The following is a 17520-nucleotide window of genomic DNA, read 5'->3' as shown; positions in this document are numbered from 1 at the left end:
GCAGTAAAAATGTCTGTTTTGTCATACCCATGGTATACAGTCTGATATACCACGGCTGTCAGCCAATCAGCATTCAGGGCTCGAACCACCCAGTTTATAATTTGCAATATGCTTTTGTTGGCGATTACAGCTTTGAGTCATCTTGGGTATGTCTGAATCAGCATTGAGTCGTCTTGGGTATGTCTTTATCAGCTTTGAGTCGTCTTGGGTATGTCTGAATCAGCTTTGAGTCGTCTTGGGTATGTCTGTATCAGCTTTGAGTCGTCTTGGGTATGTCTTTATCAGCTTTGAGTCGTCTTGGGTATGTCTTTATCAGCTTTGAGTCGTCTTGGGTATGTCTGAATCAGCTTTGAGTCGTCTTGGGTATGTCTGTATCAGCTTTGAGTCGTCTTGATTATGTCTGAATCAGCTTTGAGTCGTCTTGGGTATGTCTTTATCAGCTTTGAGTCGTCTTGGGTATGTCTGTATCAGCTTTGAGTCATCTTGGGTATGTCTGAATCAGCTTTGAGTCGTCTTGGGTATGTCTGTATCAGCATTGAGTCGTCTTGGGTATGTCTGAATCAGCTTTGAGTCATCTTGGGTATGTCTGAATCAGCTTTGAGTCGTCTTGGGTATGTCTTTATCAGCTTTGAGTCACCTTGGGTATGTCTGTATCAGCTTTGAGTCATCTTGGGTATGTCTGAATCAGCTTTGAGTCGTCTTGGGTATGTCTGTATCAGCATTGAGTCGTCTTGGGTATGTCTGAATCAGCTTTGAGTCGTCTTGGGTATGTCTGTTTCAGCTTTGAGTCGTCTTGGGTATGTCTGAATCAGCTTTGAGTCGTCTTGGGTATGTCTTTATCAGCATTGAGTCGTCTTGGGTATGTCTTTATCAGCATTGAGTCGTCTTGGGTATGTCTTTATCAGCATTGAGTCGTCTTGGGTATGTCTGAATCAGCTTTGAGTCGTCTTGGGTATGTCTGTTTCAGCTTTGAGTCGTCTTGGGTATGTCTGAATCAGCTTTGAGTCGTCTTGGGTATGTCTTTATCAGCATTGAGTCGTCTTGGGTATGTCTGAATCAGCTTTGAGTCGTCTTGGGTATGTCTGAATCAGCTTTGAGTCGTCTTGGGTATGTCTGAATCAGCTTTGAGTCGTCTTGGGTATGTCTGAATCAGCTTTGAGTCGTCTTGGGTATGTCTTTATCAGCTTTGAGTCGTCTTGGGTATGTCTTTATCAGCATTGAGTCGTCTTGGGTATGTCTTTATCAGCATTGAGTCGTCTTGGGTATGTCTTTATCAGCATTGAGTCGTCTTGGGTATGTCTGAATCAGCTTTGAGTCGTCTTGGGTATGTCTTTATCAGCATTGAGTCGTCTTGGGTATGTCTTTATCAGCATTGAGTCGTCTTGGGTATGTCTGAATCAGCTTTGAGTCGTCTTGGGTATGTCTGAATCAGCTTTGAGTCGTCTTGGGTATGTCTGAATCAGCTTTGAGTCGTCTTGGGTATGTCTTTATCAGCTTTGAGTCGCCTTGGGTATGTCTGTATCAGCTTTGAGTCGTCTTGGGTATGTCTTTATCAGCTTTGAGTCGTCTTGGGTATGTCTGTATCAGCTTTGAGTCGTCTTGGGTATGTCTTTATCAGCTTTGAGTCGTCTTGGGTATGTCTTTATCAGCTTTGAGTCGTCTTGGGTATGTCTGTATCAGCTTTGAGTCGTCTTGGGTATGTCTGTTTCAGCTTTGAGTCGTCTTGGGTATGTCTGAATCAGCTTTGAGTCGTCTTGGGTATGTCTTTATCAGCATTGAGTCGTCTTGGGTATGTCTGAATCAGCTTTGAGTCGTCTTGGGTATGTCTGAATCAGCTTTGAGTCGTCTTGGGTATGTCTTTATCAGCTTTGAGTCGTCTTGGGTATGTCTTTATCAGCTTTCCCTTCAATTACTTTTACTCTATTTTTTTATTCACCAATGTCTTTAAATACCTTTAATACTATTTTTTAATAAGGAGAATGGCTTGTTTCATTTTCTCTTCTATTCCTACAGGCAGATCTGTGTACCGTCAAACCATTTGCCGCCGCTGTGTTGTCTTCCTCCCCATTGACCTCTATGAAACAGAGTTCTATCGCTCTACAGCTCTGGTTGCCTCCCCCTAGTGGCCAGTCAGGTGTAGTGCACCATGCTGTTCTCACATTCCCGGGGCACAGTGAGTGTGTAGCTGTGACAGGACAGTTTGTAGTTGTTCCCATCGTTGTTGTCCCAGTACTCAGCTCCCATCACTCTGTAACACACAGCGAACTCCAGCTGGGCTCCAGGCAGCAGGATGAAGGGCGGGACGGGCAGACGGAACCGGAATACATCAGACTCTGGTCCCTCCATCTGATCCCTGTGGAGGGTAGCCACCCAGCAGGCTCTGGTCTCAGCACTGCTCCTCCAGTTGGTGAAGGAGTAGTGGATCGTCACCTCCTTGTTGAAGGCCAGGTTGAGGACCTGCACCTTGCCGATGATGCCCAGCTCAGAACACAAGACCTGGTCCAGAGAGACGACCTGCTCCACCAGACGCTTAACGAATCCCGGCTGGGAGCCCGTGTTTTCGGGAAAACAGGGTTTGAAGTAAGGCAAGGAAAGCTCCAGGGACCGCCCTGAGTTCATCTCAGCGCTCATGAGAAGTCTGGAGAAGACGTGGGCGGGAATCCGAGGCTCCTCTCCGTTGCTGAACACCTTGACTTCCTCCAGCTCCAGCCCCAAGGAGTCCACGAAGCGTACCTGGCGGTCTCTAATTCTCTCGTGGACCGAGGGCAAAGACTGGGCCCTACGTCTTATGATGGGCTGGACGGGAGGGTCACTGGACAGGTTGCGACTGAAAATGGGCTCCTTGGGGGGTGGGGGACGTGGGCTGGGGGGCCGGATCTTGACAGGGGCCTTGGTTGGCTCTGGTTTGGAGTCCAAGATGTCCGTCACTCGGAGAGTCTTAGTAGTGGTCTGGCATGGGGTCACACTGCTGTAGCCGCTGGTGGTCTGGAGCACACCAAGGGACCATGCCCTATCTCTTCCTATCACACCTGGAGACATCGACTCTGGCCTCCAAGGAGGCACTGCCCTCTGCTCCCCTATCATGCCTGGAGAGACAGCTCTGGGTTTTCCTTTGATGCAAGGAGACACTGTTTTCAGCCTGTCGTTGTCACGAGACCATGTCCTCTCCTTCTCCTTCCCAACGACACAATGAGACACTGCTTTGGGCCTCCCCACGCTGGCCATGCTGCTCATCATCGAAACAGGACTGAACAGACAACACAACACAACACTGTTAATACACTGTTATAGCAGGATAACTGATGTCATCCAGCCTGAAGACTAGGTTATAGGAGAACCAAAACAACACAGTCATCTTCTAGTTAAAACTATTAAACTCTACATGCTCACAAATAACATGCTTTGGGAAATAGATTCTATAAGCCCTTAAAATGCATGTAAATATAGCAGCTTAGTCAACGTGGAAACACAGAAAATAAATCTGTATGTTTACCTACCCAGTAACAGTATCCCTTAAACAGATAGAACCAAACATCATTCTCTGTTTCACCTGCCTTGTCCTCTGTACTGCTGACCAGCTGCCTTGTCCTCTGTACTGCTGTCCAGCTGCCTTGTCCTCTGTACTGCTGTCCAGCTGCTGCCTTGTCCTCTGTACTGGTGTCCAGCTGCTGCCTTGTCCTCTGTACTGCTGTCCAGCTGCCTTGTCCTCTGTACTGCTGTCCAGCTGCTGCCTTGTCCTCTGTACTGCTGTCCAGCTGCTGCCTTGTCCTCTGTACTGCTGTCCAGCTGCTGCCTTGTCCTCTGTACTGCTGACCAGCTGCCTTGTCCTCTGTACTGTTGTCCAGCTGCTGCCTTGTCCTCTGTACTGGTGTCCAGCTGCTGCCTTGTCCTCTGTACTGGTGTCCAGCTGCTGCCTTGTCCTCTGTACTGCTGTCCAGCTGCTGCCTTGTCCTCTGTACTGCTGTCCAGCTGCTGCCTTGTCCTCGGTACTGGTGTCCAGCTGCTGCCTTGTCCTCTGTACTGGTGTCCAGCTGCTGCCTTGTCCTCGGTACTGGTGTCCAGCTGCTGCCTTGTCCTCTGTACTGGTGTCCAGCTGCTGCCTTGTCCTCTGTACTGCTGTCCAGCTGCTGCCTTGTCCTCTGTACTGCTGTCCAGCTGCTGCCTTGCCCTCTGTACTGGTGTCCAGCTGCTGCCTTGTCCTCTGTACTGGTGTCCAGCTGCTGCCTTGTCCTCTTTACTGCTGTCCAGCTTAGCTGATCCTAAGCCCCACCCCCTCTCTCTCTCTCTCTCTCTCTCTCTCTCTCTCTCTCTCTGTCTCTCTTTCTCTCTCTAAGGGGCTTAATTGGCATGGGAGATGTGTTTACATTGCGAAAGCAAGTGAAATAAACAATAAACAAAACAACAAATACCAACAAAGTGAATTAAACAAAACAAAGCTGAATACAATCAGATAATAACAACGTTTAAAATATTATATTACTAGCAGTTAAAACATGTACTATTACATTTAAAATGTTATATAAACAATGTATAGTGTTGTGACAATGTGCCAATAGTAGAATGTTCGAATGACGGGGGAAATAAATGGGCAGATAAATATAGGTTGGATTTACGTTAGTGTTTCTGACCCACTGGTTGACCTTTTCTTGTGGCAGCGGGTCACACATTTTGCTGCTGGGATTGCACACTGCTATTTCACCCAGTAGATATGGAAGTTTGTAAAAATTTGATTTGTTCTCGAATTCTTTGTGGATCTGTGTAATCTGAGAGAAATATGTGTCTCTAATATGGTCATACATTTGGCAGCAGGTTAGAAAGTGCAGCTCAGTTTCCACCTCATTTTGTGGGCGGTGTTGCACATAGCCTGTCTTCTCTTGAGAGCCAGGTCTGCCTATGGTGACCTTTCTCAACAGCAAAGGCTATGCTCACTGAGTCTGTATATAGTCAAGGCTTTTCTTAGCTGTGGGTCTCTCTCTCTCTCTCTCTCTCTCTGTCTCTCTCTGTCTCTCTCTCTTGCTCTCTCTCTCTCTCTCTCTCTCTCTCTCTCTCTCTCTCTCTCTCTCTCTCTCTCTCTCTCTCTCTCTCTCTCTCTCTCTCTCTCTCGCTCTCTCTCTCTCTCTCTCTCTCTCTCTCTCTCTCTCTCTCTCTCTCTCTCTCTCTCTCTCTCTCTCTCTCTCTCTCTCTCTCTCTCTCTCTCTCTCTCTCTCTCTCTCTCTCTCTCTCTCTCTCTCTCTCTCTCTCTCTCTCTCTCTCTCTCTCTCTCTCTCTCTCTCTCTCTCTCTCTCTCTCTCTCTCTCTCTCTCTCTCTCTCTCTCTCTCTCTCTCTCTCTCTCTCTCTCTCTCTCTCTCTCTCTCTCTCTCTCTCTCTCTCTCTCTCTCTCTCTCTCTCTCTCTCTCTCTCTCTCTCTCTCTCTCTCTCTCTCTCTCTCTCTCTCTCTCTCTCTCTCTCTCTCTCTCTCTCTCTCTCTCTCTCTCTCTCTCTCTCTCTCTCTCTCTCTCTCTCTCTCTCTCTCTCTCTTGCTCTCTCTCAGCTTCAATGTCCCCCCTGCAAACACCCTTATGGAGACAAATATTAGGTTTAAATGTCAGGACAAGACCAATTATTTCAGGTTCCTTTTCCAGCAAAATACCATCCTTCCATGTAATTTACAGACCACTGGGTGTAACTGGTGGCTCATACATGGGTTATGAGAGTAACATGAATGCACACTGCAATTTGATTGTGTTTTGTTTAGGATATGCATTGCTTCAGCTTTGATGTGCTCAGCCTTTGACATTTGGCTACATGAGCCTCCCATTGGGGTTTCAGGGACGAGTGGAATGTAGTGTGAACTGTGCTGCTGGAGCATGGACCCAGAGCCAAATAGAAACTATATATAGCAAGTTCTCTGTTTTTTCCCCAAGGCATGTTCTATAAGAGATGAGTGGATTCGGCTATTATACACTCGTTGCTGACAGGTGTATAAAATCGATGCACACAGTCATGCAATCTCCATAGACAAACATTGGCAGTAGAATGGCCCCATACTGAAGAGCTCAGTGACATTCAACGTGGCACCGTCACAGGATGAAACCTTTCCAATCAGTTCGTAAAATGTCTGCCCTGCTATGCCTGCCCCTGTCAACTGTAAGTGCTGTTATTGTGAAGTGGAAATGTCTAGGAGAAACAATGGCTCAGCCGCGAAGTGGTAGGCCACACAAGATCACAGAACGGGAGTACTGAAGCACGTTGCGCGTAACAATCGTCTGTCCTCGGTTGCAACCCTCTAGAAGCAACGTCAGCACAAGAACTGTTCGTCGCAAGCTTCATGAAATGGGTTTCCATGGCAGAGCAGCCGCATACAAGCCTAAGATCACCATGCACAATGCCAAGAGTCGGCTGGAGTGGTGTAAAGCTCGCCGCCATTGGACTCTGGAGCAGTGGAAAAACATGCCCACTAATTTTTTCTGGGCCTGGGCCACACTCATGTCTCCTAAGGTCTGTATTGGTTAGCCGTGTTCTGGCCCGGTTAGCCGTGTTCTGGCCCTCATGTCTCCCAAGGTCAGTTTTGGTTAGCCGTGTTCTGGCCCTCATGTCTCCCAAGGTCAGTTTTGGTTAGCCGTGTTCTGGCCTGGTTAGCCATGTTCTGGTCCTCAGGTCTCTCAAGGTCAGCATGGTTTTTCCCCTGCCTATGTGGGGGAGCATTAGTCATGGATTTAATCCCATGCCAGGCCACCCTTGAGTTTCCTGAGGAGAGGGTCCTCGCCACACTTTGCTTGTGTGCCTCCTTGTCCACCAGTATCTGTCTCTTGGTCTCACGTTGTACATCTCTTAAAGTCTTTGCTTATTTGAGCTGTTCTTGCCATAATATGGACTTGGCCTTTTACCAAATAGGGCTATCTTCTGTATACCACACCTGCCTTGTCACAGCACAACTTATTGGCTCAAACACATTAAGAAGGAAATAAATTCCACAAATTAACATTTAACAAGGCACACCTGTTTTTGAAATGCATTCCAGGTGACTACATCATGAAATTGGTTGAGAAAATGCCAAGAGTGTGCAAAGCTGTTTGATACTAACACCATGTCTGAGGTGTTCTGTGTTTGATATTAACACCATGTCTGAGGTGTTCTGTGTTTGATATTAACACCATGTCTGAGGTGTTCACAAATCAAATCAAATTAAATCAAATGTATTTATATAGCCCTTCTTACATTATAAGTGCTGTACAGAAACCCAGCCTAAAACCCCAAACAGCAAGCAATGCAGGTGTAGAAGCACGGTGGATAGGAAAAACTCCCTAGAAATGCCATTCACTGTCTCTGGTCCACACTCCAGTCCAATTGGTGGAGGTAATGCACTTTAAAGTTGGTTGCCAACCGCCATATGAAATCCACAGAAGAAGAAGAAAATAAACGTATTTGTGTCTTTGGTTCAATGAGAACATATTCATTGATCTTTAAGACTTCAGTCATCCTTTAGGGTCAGTTGTTTTATAATGGGAACATATATGTTGTGAAGTACTTGCTGCACGTAGGACATATTTTTGTTGTAACACACAGCTATCATGGAGGCGGAACGAATTTTACAATATCTGACCCAAGTTGAAGAGGCAGCAGAGGATGTTCTTGCAAACAAACAACAGGTAATGCTTGGTAATTCAAAATACTTTGTACGAACACGGTTACTGTCCATGATGCTAGCTCGCAGGCTAATTAAATCGGTTGTAATTTGACCAAACGTTGGCTGGGAAGCTAGCTTGCTAGCGGACAGCTAGCGAGCCATTGGACTCCCTAAAAACACGCCACTTCGATACAAGGGACTTTTCCCCCTTAATTCTCCTAACGTACTATGAAAAAGTCGTAGCTGTATCGAATGGCGTGTTTTTGGGGGAATCACCGGGACATGTTTGGTCGCACGTAGCCTGGGCAACCGCGAGTGGGCTTTATGGAGCTCGGCACTATCGGCTCGGCTTGATATGCACAGCCGGTTATACACTCGTTTTCCCCGGCGACCGGTTTGTACCATAGAGAATGATAGAGGCCTCTAGTGGCCAAAAGGCCGTATTAGCATGGACGGGTCCATCGAGGGCTCCCACCATTTTAATTTAGTCAACTAGGGGAGAAAAGGGGGTAGCTGCAACTCAATATGGCGACTTTTTAGTATGGGAGAGTTCAGGGTTGCCAGGTGTAGCAAGAATTTTATGCACAATGACCCCTCAAAACTCGACCTGAAAACACGCATACATGTATTTAATTTTTTTTGCAGTAAGAGTTTTTTTTGGGGGGGGGGTTCAATTATTTATTTTCTTTATTTAACCTTTATTTAACTACGCAAGTCAGAACAAGAATATGTCTCAAGAGAAAAGATAATTAGCCCTTTTTAAACTCACCAAATCATTTTCCATCAATAGATGTCGATTTAACTTGTTTGACTGTTATGATTAAGCCATAAGGCCCAGGGAGATGTGGTATATGGCCAATATACCACGGCTAAGTGCTGTTCTTAGGCCATGTACCACAAACCCCTGAGGTGCCTGATTGCTATGATAAACTGGTTACCAACAGTAAACAAAAAATAGTTTTTGTCAATTCTCAGGCCGACTCTTTTCTCTGTATATATCAATGATGTCGCTCTTGCTGCTGGTGATTCTCTGATCCACCTCTATGCAGATGACACCATTCTGTATACCTCTGGCCCTTCTTTGGAGACTGTTAACTAACCTCCAGACGAGCTGCAATGCCATACAACACTCCTTCCGTGGCCTCCAACTGTTCTTAAACGCTAGTAAAACCAAATGCATGCTTTTCAATCGTTCGCTGCCCGCACCTGCCCGACCGTCCAGCATCACTACTCTGGACGGTTCTGACCTAGAATATGTGGACAACTACAAATACCTAGGTGTCTGGTTACTGTAAACTCTCCTTCCAGACTCATATTCCAGACTCATATTAAACATCTCCGATCCAAAATTATTTTGCAACAAAGCCTCTTTCACTCACGCCGCCAAACATACCCTCGTAAAACTGACTATCCTACCGATCCTCGACTTCTGCAATGTCATTTACAAAATAGCCTCCAATACTCTACTCAGCAAGCTGGATGCAGTCTATCACAGTGCCATCCGTTTTGTTACCAAAGCCCCTTATACCACCCACCACTGCGACCTGTATGCTCTAGTCGGCTGGCCCTTGCTACATATTCGTCGCCAAACCCACTGGCTCCAGGTCATCTATAAGTCTATGCTAGGTAAAGCTCCGCCTTATCTCAGCTCACTGGTCACCATAGCAGCACCCATCCGTAGCACGCGCTCCAGCAGGTATATCTCACTGGTCACCCCCAAAGCCAATTCCTCCTTTGGTCGTCTTTCATTCCAGTTCTCTGCTGCCAATGACTGGAACGAATTTCAAGAATCGCTGAAGCTGGAGACTTATTTTTCCCTCACTAACTTTAAACATCAGCTATCTGAGCAGCTAACTGATCGCTGCAGCTGTACATAGTCCATCTGTAAATAGCCCACCCAATCTACCTACCTCATCCCCATATTGTTTTTATTTACTTTTCTGCTCTTTTGCACACCAGTATTTCTACTTGCACATCACCATCTGCTCATTTATCACTCCAGTGTTAATCTGCTAAATTGTAATTATTCGCTCCTATGGCCTATTTATTGCCTTACCTCCTCACGCCATTTGCACACACTAAATATAGACTCTTTTTTTTCTACTGTGTTATTGACTGTATGTTTGTTTATGTGTAACTGTGTATTGTTGTCTGTGTCACACTGCTTTGCTTTATCTTGGCCAGGTCGCAGTTGTAAATGAGAACTTGTTCTCAACTGGCCTACCTGGTTAAATAAAGGTGAAAAATAAATAAAAGAATACCCATGGTACACGGTCTGATATACCACAGCTTTCAACCAATCAGCATTCAGGGCTCAAACCACCCAGTTTATAATTGTAAATAAATCCTGTTTGTGTATGTGCATAACTATAGATAAATCCGACAGGAGAGTTTGAGTGATGAAAGTTGGACAGAGGATCTCGATCTCTGTGACAAACTTCAAACAATGAATGTTAGGCTATTTTCTTGCAATTGTGCCATTTTTACAGTACCAGTCAAAAGTTAGGACACCTACTCATTCCAAGGTTTTTATTTTGACTATTTTCTACATTGTAGAATAATTGTGAAGACATCAAAACTATAAAATAACACATATGGAATCATGTAGTAACCAAAAAAGTGTTAAACAAATCTAAATATATTTTATATTCTTCAAAGTAGCCACCCTTTGCCTTGATGACAGCTTTGCACACTCTTGGCATTCTCTCAACCAGCTTCACGAGGAATGCTTTTCCAACAGTCTTGAACGAGTTCCCACACATGCTGAGCACTTGTTGGCCGCTTTTCCTTCACACTGCGGTCCATCTCATCCCAAACCATCTCAATTCCGGTTATATCTGGTGATTTGTGGAGGCCTGCTTCAAAATATGTACAAACAGAGTACTCATTGAGAAGTGCCCTCCGTTCTCCGTTTCGCATTCTTTGATACTCTGACCCTCCCGTGCTCCAGTTTGCGAGCACAGAGCACGGTAGAAATGCCAGTTTCATTGTGGACTTTTCCCCATAACAGAACGAGGGAGTTCCATGACTTCCATTTCTAATTTCGTCTGGCGCATTCCGTCAGACCCAAGAACTGAGTCAAAAACCCTTCGCTTGATACGGTTCTTCCCATAAGAAATGTTGACATTAGAATGTAGTCTACTTTAAACCACATCCCCTGAGCGAATTTTCTTAAAGCACTGTAGTGCGCCTTAAAGTCATTTTGTTTTGTCGCCGTTATCAGTTCTAGGGCATTCATATGTTGTATGGAGAAATGGTTGGAAATGAGTGTGTCCATAATGCCTACCTACAACTGGTAAAGAACTGGTCAGACGTGCGTACTGATCTGTCTCCGTGAATCGGCTTCCTGCTGCAGCACTCTCTCTCAACCAGTACTCTCAGCACACACACACACACCCCTCTGCCCTTCCCCACACACACACACCCCTCTGCCCTTCCCCACACACACACACACACACCCCTCTGCCCTTCCCCCCCACACACACACACACCCCTCTGCCCTTCCCCCCACACACACACACACCCCTCTGCCCTTCCCCACACACACACACACACACACCCACACCCCTCTGCCCTTCCCCCCCACATACACACACACCCCTCTGCCCTTCCCCCCCCACATACACACACACCCCTCTGCCCTTCCCCCCCCACATACACACACACCCCTCTGCCCTTCCCCCCCACATACACACACACCCCTCTGCCCTTCCCCACACACACACACCCCTCTGCCCTTCCCCACACACACACACCCCTCTGCCCTTCCCCCCACACACAGACACACACCTCTGCCCTTCCCCCCACACACACACACACACACCCCTCTGCCCTTCCCCCCCCCACACACACACCCCTCTGCCCTTCCCCCCCCCCCCACACACACACCCCTCTGCCCTTCCCCCACACACACACACACACACACACCCCTCTGCCCTTCCACACACACACACACACACCCCTCTGCCCTTCCCCACACACACACACACACACCCCTCTGCCCTTCCCCCCCCCACACACACACACACCCCTCTGCCCTTCCCCCCCCCACACACACACACACCCCTCTGCCCTTCCCCCCCCACACACACACACACACCCCTCTGCCCTTCCCCCCCCCACACACACACACACACACCCCTCTGCTCTCCCCCCCACACACAGACACACCCCTCTGCCCTTCCCCCCCCACACACACACCCCTCTGCCCTTCCCCCCACACACACACCCCTCTGCCCTTCCCCCCCCACACACACACACACCCCTCTGCCCTTTCCCCCACACACACACACACACACACCCCTCTGCCCGTCCCCCCATACACACACACACACACCCCTCTGCCCTTCCCCCCACACACACACACACACACACACACACACCCCTCTGCCCTTCCCCTCCCTCCCTCCCTCCCCTGCCTCCCTCCCTCCGTAACAGCCTGCTAACTGCCTGATAGTCAGCAGCAGGTCACGGTAAAATATATATATTTTAAGAAAAATGCCATGGCAGCGCGGTGCAATTTTGTAGGCCAACAATCTGCAACCAATATATTTTCACCCGCAACATCGTTTTCAAAAGTAGACACATTTTTCTGGAAAACCACGGAAATGGCAACCGAAGAAAAGTAGTGGGTGTGGGGAAGGAGTGGGTGTGGGGAAGGAGTGGGTTTGGGGAAGGTTTGGGGAAGGAGTGGGTTTGAGGTGGGTGTGGGGAAGGAGTGGGTGTGGGGAAGGAGTGGGTGTGGGGAAGGAGTGGGTTTGGGGAAGGAGTGGGGGAGGAGTGGGTGTGGGGAAGGAGTGGGGGAGGAGTGGGTTTGGGGAAGGTTTGGGGAAGGAGTGGGTTTGAGGTGGGTGTGGGGAAGGAGTGGGTGTGGGGAAGGAGTGGGGAAGGAGTGGGTGTGGGGAAGGAGTGGGTGTGGGGAAGGAGTGGGGAAGGAGTGGGTGTGGGGAAGGAGTGGGTGTGGGGAAGGAGTGGGTGTGGGGAAGGAGTGGGTGTGGGGAAGGAGTGGGGAAGGAGTGGGTGTGGGTGTGGGGAAGGAGTGGGTGTGGGTGTGGGGAAGGAGTGGGTGTGGGGAAGGAGTGGGTGTGGGGAAGGAGTGGGTGTGGGGAAGGAGTGGGGAAGGAGTGGGTGTGGGGAAGGAGTGGGTGTGGGGAAGGAGTGGGGAAGGAGTGGGTGTGGGGAAGGAGTGGGTGTGGGGAAGGAGTGGGTGTGGGGAAGGAGTGGGTGTGGGGAAGGAGTGGGTGTGGGGAAGGAGTGGGGAAGGAGTGGGGAAGGAGTGGGTGTGGGGAAGGAGTGGGTGTGGGGTGGGTGTGGGGGAAAAGCGTTCTGTTATAGTTTAGCCGGTTTTCATTGAGTTGTTTTTTTGTCTTCAGTTTCTTACCTCACAACTACCAGTGGTGGAAAAAGTGTGCAATTATCATAAAAGTAAAGATACCTTAATAGAAAATGACTCAAGTAAAAGTGAAAGTCACCCAGTAAAATACTACTAGAGTAAAAGTATTTGGTTTTAAATATACTTAAGTATCAAAAGTAAATGTAGTTGCTAAAATATACCCAAGTCTCAAAAGTAAAAGTACAACTCATTTAAAATTCCTTATATTAAGCAAACAGATGGTACAATTTTCTTGTTTTAATTTTATTTTATTTTTTTACAGATAGCCAGGGTCACACTCCAACACTCAGACATAATGTAGAAACAAAGCAGTGAGTCTGCCAGATCAGAGGCAGTAGGGATGACCAGGGATGTTCTCTGTTTAGTGAGTCCTCCAGATCAGAGGCAGTAGGGATGACCAGGGATGTTCTCTTGATAAGTGTGCGAATTTGACAATTTTCCTGTCCTGCTAAGCATTCAAAATATATCGAGTACTTTTGGTTGTCAGGGAAAATGTATGGAGTAAAACGTTCTTTTTAGGAATGTAGTGAAGTAAAAGTTGTCAAAAATATAAATAGTAAAGTACAGATTCCCCCAAAAACTACTGAAGTTGTACTTTAAAGTATTTTTACTGAAGTACCTTACGCCACTGGTACATTAAGCTACCGTACCGTGAGAGTTTAGACTTCTGTTTTGAAGCCAGTGCATGAGTCTTATTTCACTGTTCATTTTTACACAAATGATTGTAAATGTAAAGTTATAAAACTAAAGATTTTTTTATTTTTTTATTATAAGTACTGATGAACTGTTGCTTCATGAGTTGTATGCATGTTCTTACTGCGGCTGTAACCCTGATACTTGGTAGTTACTTCTCAAGCTGTTCCTGGACAGTCGTGCTGTAACCCTGATACTTGGTAGTTACTTCTCAAGCTGTTCCTGGTCAGTCGTGCTGTAACCCTGATACTTGGTAGTTACTTCCCTAGCTGTTCCTGGACAGTCGTGCTGTAACCCTGATACTTGGTAGTTACTTCTCAAGCTGTTCCTGGTCAGTCGTGCTGTAACCCTGATACTTGGTAGTTACTTCCCTAGCTGTTACTGGATAGTAGTGCTGTAACCCTGATACTTGGTAGTTACTCCCCTAGCTCTTACTGGACAGTCGTGCTGTAACCCTGATACTTGGTAGTTACTTCCCTAGCTGTTCCTGGACAGTCGTGCTGTAACCCTGATACTTGGTAGTTACTTCTCAAGCTGTTCCTGGTCAGTCGTGCTGTTACCCTGATACTTGGTAGTTACTTCCCTAGCTGTTACTGGACAGTCGTGCTGTAACCCTGATACTTGGTAGTTACTCCCCTAGCTGTTACTGGACAGTCGTGCTGTAACCCTGATACTTGGTAGTTACTTCCCTAGCTGTTACTGGACAGTCGTGCTGTAACCATGATACTTGGTAGTTACTCCCCTAGCTGTTCCTGGACAGTCGTGCTGTAACCCTGATACTTGGTAGTTACTTCCCTAGCTGTTACTAGACAGTCGTGCTGTAACCCTGATACTTGGTAGTTACTCCCCTAGCTGTTACTGGACAGTCGTGCTGTAACCCTGATACTTGGTAGTTACTCCCCTAGCTGTTACTGGACAGTCGTGCTGTAACCCTGATACTTGGTAGTTACTTCCCTAGCTGTTACTGGACAGTCGTGCTGTAACCATGATACTTGGTAGTTACTTCCCTAGCTGTTCCTGGACAGTCGTGCTGTAACCCTGATACTTGGTAGTTACTTCTCAAGCTGTTCCTGGATAGTAGTGCTGTAACCCTGATACTTGGTAGTTACTCCCCTAGCTGTTACTGGACAGTCGTGCTGTAACCCTGATACTTGGTAGTTACTTCTCAAGCTGTTCCTGGACAGTCGTGCTGTAACCCTGATACTTGGTAGTTACTTCTCAAGCTGTTCCTGGACAGTCGTGCTGTAACCCTGATACTTGGTATTTACTTCTCAAGCTGTTCCTGGACAGTCGTGCTGTAACTCTGATACTTGGTAGTTACTTCTCAAGCTGTTCCTGGACAGTCGTGCTGTAACCCTGATACTTGGTAGTTACTCCCCTAGCTGTTACTGGACAGTCGTGCTGTAACCCTGATACTTGGTAGTTCTCAAGCTGTTACTGGACAGTAGTGCTGTAACCCTGATACTTGGTAGTTACTCCCCTAGCTGTTCCTGGACAGTCGTGCTGTAACCCTGATACTAGGTAGTTACTTCTCAAGCTGTTCCTGGACAGTCGTGCTGTAACCCTGATACTTGGTAGTTACTCCCCTAGCTGTTACTGGACAGTCGTGCTGTAACCCTGATACTTGGTAGTTCTCAAGCTGTTCCTGGACAGTAGTGCTGTAACCCTGATACTTGGTAGTTACTTCTTTTAGCTGTTACTGGACAGTCGTGCTGTAACCCTGATACTTGGTAGTTACTCCCCTAGCTGTTACTGGACAGTCGTGCTGTAACCCTGATACTTGGTAGTTACTTCTTTTAGCTGTTACTGGACAGTCGTGCTGTAACCCTGATACTTGGTAGTTACTCCCCTAGCTGTTCCTGGACAGTAGTGCTGTAACCCTGATACTTGGTAGTTACTCCCCTAGCTGTTCCTGGACAGTAGTGCTGTAACCCTGATACTTGGTAGTTACTCCCCTAGCTGTTACTGGACAGTCGTGCTGTAACCCTGATACTTGGTAGTTACTCCCCTAGCTGTTCCTGGACAGTCGTGCTGTAACCCTGATACTTGGTAGTTACTCCCCTAGCTGTTCCTGGACAGTAGTGCTGTAACCCTGATACTTGGTAGTTACTCCCCTAGCTGTTCCTGGACAGTCGTGCTGTAACCCTGATACTTGGTAGTTACTCCCCTAGCTGTTCCTGGACAGTAGTGCTGTAACCCTGATACTAGGTAGTTACTCCCCTAGCTGTTCCTGGACAGTCGTGCTGTAACCCTGATACTTGGTAGTTACTCCCCTAGCTGTTCCTGGACAGTAGTGCTGTAACCCTGATACTAGGTAGTTACTCCCCTAGCTGTTCCTGGACAGTCGTGCTGTAACCCTGATACTTGGTAGTTACTCCCCTAGCTGTTCCTGGACAGTAGTGCTGTAACCCTGATACTAGGTAGTTACTCCCCTAGCTGTTCCTGGACAGTAGTGCTGTAACCCTGATACTTGGTAGTTACTCCCCTAGCTGTTCCTGGACAGTAGTGCTGTAACCCTGATACTAGGTAGTTACTCCCCTAGCTGTTCCTGGACAGTAGTGCTGTAACCCTGATACTTGGTAGTTACTCCCCTAGCTGTTCCTGGACAGTCGTGCTGTAACCCTGATACTTGGTAGTTACTCCCCTAGCTGTTCCTGGACAGTCGTGCTGTAACCCTGATACTTGGTAGTTACTCCCCTAGCTGTTCCTGGACAGTCGTGCTGTAACCCTGATACTTGGTAGTTACTCCCCTAGCTGTTCCTGGACAGTAGTGCTGTAACCCTGATACTAGGTAGTTACTCCCCTAGCTGTTCCTGGACAGTCGTGCTGTAACCCTGATACTTGGTAGTTACTCCCCTAGCTGTTCCTGGACAGTAGTGCTGTAACCCTGATACTTGGTAGTTACTCCCCTAGCTGTTCCTGGACAGTAGTGCTGTAACCCTGATACTTGGTAGTTACTCCCCTAGCTGTTCCTGGACAGTAGTGCTGTAACCCTGATACTTGGTAGTTACTCCCCTAGCTGTTCCTGGACAGTCGTGCTGTAACCCTGATACTTGGTAGTTACTCCCCTAGCTGTTCCTGGACAGTAGTGCTGTAACCCTGATACTAGGTAGTTACTCCCCTAGCTGTTCCTGGACAGTCGTGCTGTAACCCTGATACTTGGTAGTTACTCCCCTAGCTGTTCCTGGACAGTAGTGCTGTAACCCTGATACTTGGTAGTTACTCCCCTAGCTGTTCCTGGACAGTAGTGCTGTAACCCTGATACTTGGTAGTTACTCCCCTAGCTGTTCCTGGACAGTAGTGCTGTAACCCTGATACTTGGTAGTTACTCCCCTAGCTGTTCCTGGACAGTAGTGCTGTAACCCTTGATACTTGGTAGTTACTCCCCTAGCTGTTACTGGACAGTAGTGCTGTAACCCTGATACTTGGTAGTTACTCCCCTAGCTGTTCCTGGACAGTAGTGCTGTAACCCTGATACTTGGTAGTTACTCCCCTAGCTGTTCCTGGACAGTAGTGCTGTAACCCTGATACTTGGTAGTTACTCCCCTAGCTGTTCCTGGACAGTAGTGCTGTAACCCTGATACTTGGTAGTTACTTCCCTAGCTGTTACTGGACAGTCGTGCTGTAACCCTGATACTTGGTAGTTACTTCCCTAGCTGTTACTGGACAGTAGTGCTGTAACCCTGATACTTGGTAGTTACTTCCCTAGCTGTTCCTGGACAGTAGTGCTGTAACCCTGATACTTGGTAGTTACTTCCCTAGCTGTTCCTGGACAGTAGTGCTGTAACCCTGATACTTGGTAGTTACTTCCCTAGCTGTTCCTGGTCA

General features: G+C 47.5%; 2 protein-coding genes across 3 annotated transcripts in view; one reads left to right on the top strand and one right to left on the bottom strand.

Moving 5' to 3' along the window:
• Window positions 1-1923: 1923 nt before the first annotated feature.
• LOC139536442 (protein phosphatase 1 regulatory subunit 3D-like) lies at window positions 1924-4244 on the bottom strand. Of its 2 annotated transcripts, none has more exons than XM_071336978.1 (2): window positions 3551-4244; window positions 1924-3247 (listed from the first exon to the last, which is right to left on the bottom strand). In XM_071336978.1, exon 2 carries the CDS (start codon window positions 3235-3237, stop codon window positions 2131-2133), a length of 1107 nt encoding a protein of 368 aa, XP_071193079.1. In that variant the 5' UTR covers window positions 3238-3247; window positions 3551-4244; the 3' UTR covers window positions 1924-2130. The 2 variants fall into 2 exon arrangements, with proteins under 2 accessions (XP_071193079.1, XP_071193080.1); XM_071336979.1 differs by having other exon boundaries at window positions 3555-4228.
• Window positions 4245-7379: 3135 nt separating this feature from the next.
• Window positions 7380-17520, top strand: part of pdrg1 (p53 and DNA-damage regulated 1) — a 31218-nt gene continuing 21077 nt past the window's right edge. Inside the window, exon 1 of the mRNA XM_071336977.1 lies at window positions 7380-7629. Coding sequence (XP_071193078.1) covers window positions 7552-7629 — 78 coding nt within the window. The 5' untranslated portion in view covers window positions 7380-7551. The remainder of the gene's footprint in view (window positions 7630-17520) is intronic.

Source organism: Salvelinus alpinus, chromosome 12 (assembly GCF_045679555.1).
Source record: "Salvelinus alpinus chromosome 12, SLU_Salpinus.1, whole genome shotgun sequence".
Taxonomy (NCBI): Eukaryota; Metazoa; Chordata; class Actinopteri; order Salmoniformes; family Salmonidae; genus Salvelinus; species Salvelinus alpinus.
This window is presented reverse-complemented; position numbering and strand designations above follow the sequence as displayed.